At 58.3% G+C, this 3,746-nt stretch overlaps 1 protein-coding gene across 1 annotated transcript in view; it reads left to right on the forward strand.

The window, feature by feature from the left end:
- The window catches only part of LOC107297439 (DNA-binding protein RFX2-like), a 15,474-nt gene extending 13,204 nt beyond the window's left edge, over positions 1–2,270 (forward strand). The window contains exons 8-11 of the mRNA XM_015826802.1: positions 261–469; positions 1,062–1,215; positions 2,018–2,060; positions 2,173–2,270. Of these exons, the coding sequence (XP_015682288.1) occupies positions 261–469; positions 1,062–1,215; positions 2,018–2,060; positions 2,173–2,267 (501 nt within the window). The 3' untranslated portion in view covers positions 2,268–2,270. The remainder of the gene's footprint in view (positions 1–260; positions 470–1,061; positions 1,216–2,017; positions 2,061–2,172) is intronic.
- Positions 2,271–3,746: the final 1,476 nt, after the last annotated feature.

Genomic DNA, 3,746 nt, shown 5'->3' on the forward strand with positions numbered 1-3,746 from the left:
CTCCTTCCTCCTCCTCCTCCTCCTCCTCCTCCTCCTCTCTCCTTCCTCCTCCTCCTCCTCCTCCTCTGCTTCCTCCACCTCCCCTCCCTTCCAGCACTGATGACATTACTTAGTTGGGTTATGAAACGCCTGCAGGAGACGCACCGAGCTCAGAGGGCACCACGTTCAGGGCTCCCTTCGGCCCTGAGCCACGAGTCTCCTCTTGAGCTTCCAACCTTCTCTGGGTCTCTCCCTCCCCCCTCTCCCCCCCCCCATGGCAGGAGCAAGCCTCCTGGGTCTGCCAGTGCGAGGAGGGCCTGGTGCAGAAACTGGAGCAGGATTTCAAGGTGACGCTGCAGCAGCAAAGCTCCCTGGACCAGTGGGCCCGATGGCTGGACGAGGTGGTCACCCAGGTGCTGAAGCCGCACGAGGGCGCGGCCAGCTTCCCCCGGGCGGCCCGGCAGTTTCTGCTGAAGTGGTCCTTCTACAGGTAAGCCTCCTGCCTCGCCCACCCCACCGCACGCCAGCCCCTCCTCCCCCAGGGACCGGAGGGCCCCTGCGCCCCTGCGGAGAGACATGGGCCCGAGGGGCGGAGAAACTGACCGGTTCTGCAGTCTGACCTGCTGGCTTTCTACTTGGAAAGGATTCTCTCACTTGGAAGAGCCTGTCGTTGTGCCATTCAGTTGGAACCCCTGCCCACCCCCATGTGTATAAACGCGCGCACACACAAACGCACACGCCCACACACAAATAATGATAATGCATTAGTTGTAGTGATGTTACCTAGTTGTATAATGAAATATCGGCAAGAAAACAGCCAAGCTCAGAGAGCACCAAGGACCCCACGGTTCTCGTTCTCCTCCTCCTCCTCCTCCTCCTCCTCCTCTACCCAAACCCCCCTCCCTTCTAGCACTGATGCTATTACCTAGTTATAGTTGTGTAATGAAACATCTGCAAGAGAACCACCAAGCACAGAGAGCACCAAGGACCCCACAGTTCTCCTCCTCCTCCTCCTCCTCCTCCTCCTCTTCCTCCTCCCCCCTCACCCACCCTGGNACCCCCCCCCTTTCTTCCCCCCTCAGTTCCATGGTGATCCGCGACCTCACCTTGCGCAGCGCCGCCAGTTTTGGCTCCTTCCACCTGATCCGACTCCTCTACGATGAGTACATGTTCTACCTGGTGGAGCACCGGGTGGCCGAAGCCACGGGGGAGACGCCCATCGCCGTGATGGGAGAGGTGAGCGCTGGGCACGGCTTGGCCAGCAGCCGTGCAGGGAGCCACCAGAATCCCCCTGGTGGCTGGGTGAATAACGGAGTACCAGAGCTGGAGGGGACCTCGGAGGTCTTCTAGTCCAACCCCCTGCTCCAGCAGGAGACTTTATACCATTCTGGACAAATGGCTGTCTGGTCTTTCCTTAAAAACCTCCAGCGATGGCGCAGCCACAACGGCTGAAGGCAAGCGGGGAGCCGCGTTCTCCTTCCTGCTTCTGGGTAGGTGGGTTGGCAGAGTCTCTTGCAGGACAGTAATCGTGGCTGGGGAGGCCTTTTGGGGCAGGGGAAGCGCGCCCCCCCCTCCATCCCAAAGGCTGTCAGAAACTCAGAGAAACGCATGTGGACAAAAGCAAGGTGGACGGCCAGCCAACTGGGCGATTCTCCCTGTTTAAAACTACCTGCCCAGAGGGAGTGGAAAGACCTTCTCTCCTTCTGGGAGAGGCCTGCTCAGTTCAGGAAGACCCCCCCAGCCCCCTCCCAGTGCTGGCTTTGCACCGAGACAGGAATCTGAATTTGCTAGAGTGGCCGATATCTGTCGCTCGGGTGTCGGATGAGGGTGGAGGGTCGTTCTCCGAGCTGGTGGGTCGGTTTCCGAACGTTTCGTTACCAGGCTAGGCTACGTCTTCAGCGGCGTTTAGGGGGTGTCTGTGTCGGTGTTCTTTGTGTGGTCAGTTAGGTTTTGTGATGGGTCAGCTGTGGGTGCGTCAAGTGAGGGACTTGCGATGGGCCTTGGGAGCCCCATTGAACCCCCGTCTTCTCTTTTCCAGTTCAGCGACCTCGCCTCCCTGTCTCCGGCTATGCTCGAGAAAGGTACGGATCCTCTGGCCCTCCTCCATGGGGAGGCCTCTTCCCGGCCCGTTGGGGGGCTTTCTTCCCCCACTCCCCTAGATTAAGGCTGGGCCCATCTTTCTCGTTCCCGCAGACACCTTCGGTGCCCTAGGGCACGAGGCCGGAGCCTGCAAGCCCCAGGTGAAGCGCGAGCACAGCGACCCCGGCCCGTCCTTGCAGGAGATCTAGCCTCCAGCCGACGGGCAGGTCCTGTGCCCCTCAACCCCGACTCTGCCGAGAGTGCCAAGGCTTTCCGAGTGATGCCCTGTGAGAACTCCCGGTCCTTACAGATGACGTTGTGCCTCTTGATTCCGTCTCGTGTTTACGGGTCTTCGCCAAAGACGGGCCGGTGTCCAGCAAAGACAGAGAAGGTCCTCGGCAGTCGGCCTGGTCCTTCTCTTTGCAGGAACCCCCGGCCAGCTCTCCTTCCCCCACCCCCCACCCCCATCCTCCCTCTTGCTCTTTCTCTCTGCCTTAACTGACTCCACTCACCGAGGGAAAAAACCTGCCGAGGTGCCACTGTGATCCAAGTCTATACGCGTCAATTTTGCGCCTCGCGAGAGAAAGGGGGGGGTTCGTCTGGCGTCCTCTCCTACTCTTGCTAAATAAATTGACACTGTGGCCAATCGTGAGCATCCGTCATTGTCTTTGAATCTCTCTTTGCCTGTCGTTGCACGCAGCTACTGTAAGTGCCGTCTTCTCCTGGGCCCACGTGGGGCGCCACTGGAGGAGGGATCCTCTAGGACGGTGTTTTGCAACCTTTTCACCCATTGTACCACTTTTAGGATATGGCAACATCCGAGTACCACCAGTCGCCTAGCAAGGGGTCAAAAACTTGATGACCCCCCCCCAAAAAAGGAAAAAAGTGATAAAGTACAGGTAGTCCTCGACTTACAACAGTTTGCTTAGTGACTGTTTGAAGTTACAATGGCACTGAAAAAAGTGCCCCCCAAGCCACAGCCGAGCAAGATACCTGCCTGCCTGCCCGGCAGCGCTCTTCCTCCTGTCCGAGGTTTTCATTGTTGTGAGCATTTCTGCTGAGGATTGGCAGCGGGGGTGGGGTGGGGGGTGTTTGGTTTTTATTCCCCCCGTCTGCTGGGTGGTTGCAGCAGGTTTTGGTCACTTCACATGACCCTGGGACACTGTGACCGTCATAAATATGAGTCCGTTGCCAAGCCTCTGAATGGAAATCACAAGACCCTGGAGAGGCTGCAACATTCCAGCTGATCGGCGCTTCTTCTGGGCTCAGCAGAAGCACCAGGATCAGCACTGAGCTCCAGCAGGATCCTGGCACTGATCCTGGCACTTCCAGAGCCCTGACAGCCCCGAAGAAGCGCCGATCAGCTGGAAAGCGGCACTGATCCTGGCGCTTCCGCTGAGCCCTGACAGCCCTGCAGCTCCAGCCGTCTCTCGCTCAGGCTTGTGCGGTGCTGCCACCGGTTCAGCTCATTCCTCTCCCCTGCTATCACTTTCCTAGGATGGTCGCGTACCACCTACCAGGTGCCAATGTACCACAGGTGGTATCCGTACCAGTGGTTGAAGAGCCCTGCTCTAGGACGGTGTTTTACAACCTGACCAACTTGAAGATGGGTGGACATCTGCAAGTTGCTCAGGTTACAACGTGCAACAATTCATTTAGCGACCGTTCAAAGTTACAACGGCACTGAA

This window comes from Protobothrops mucrosquamatus, unplaced genomic scaffold (assembly GCF_001527695.2).
Source record: "Protobothrops mucrosquamatus isolate PMUCROS unplaced genomic scaffold, P.Mucros_1.0 scaffold3307, whole genome shotgun sequence".
In the NCBI taxonomy this organism is placed as follows: Eukaryota; Metazoa; Chordata; class Lepidosauria; order Squamata; family Viperidae; genus Protobothrops; species Protobothrops mucrosquamatus.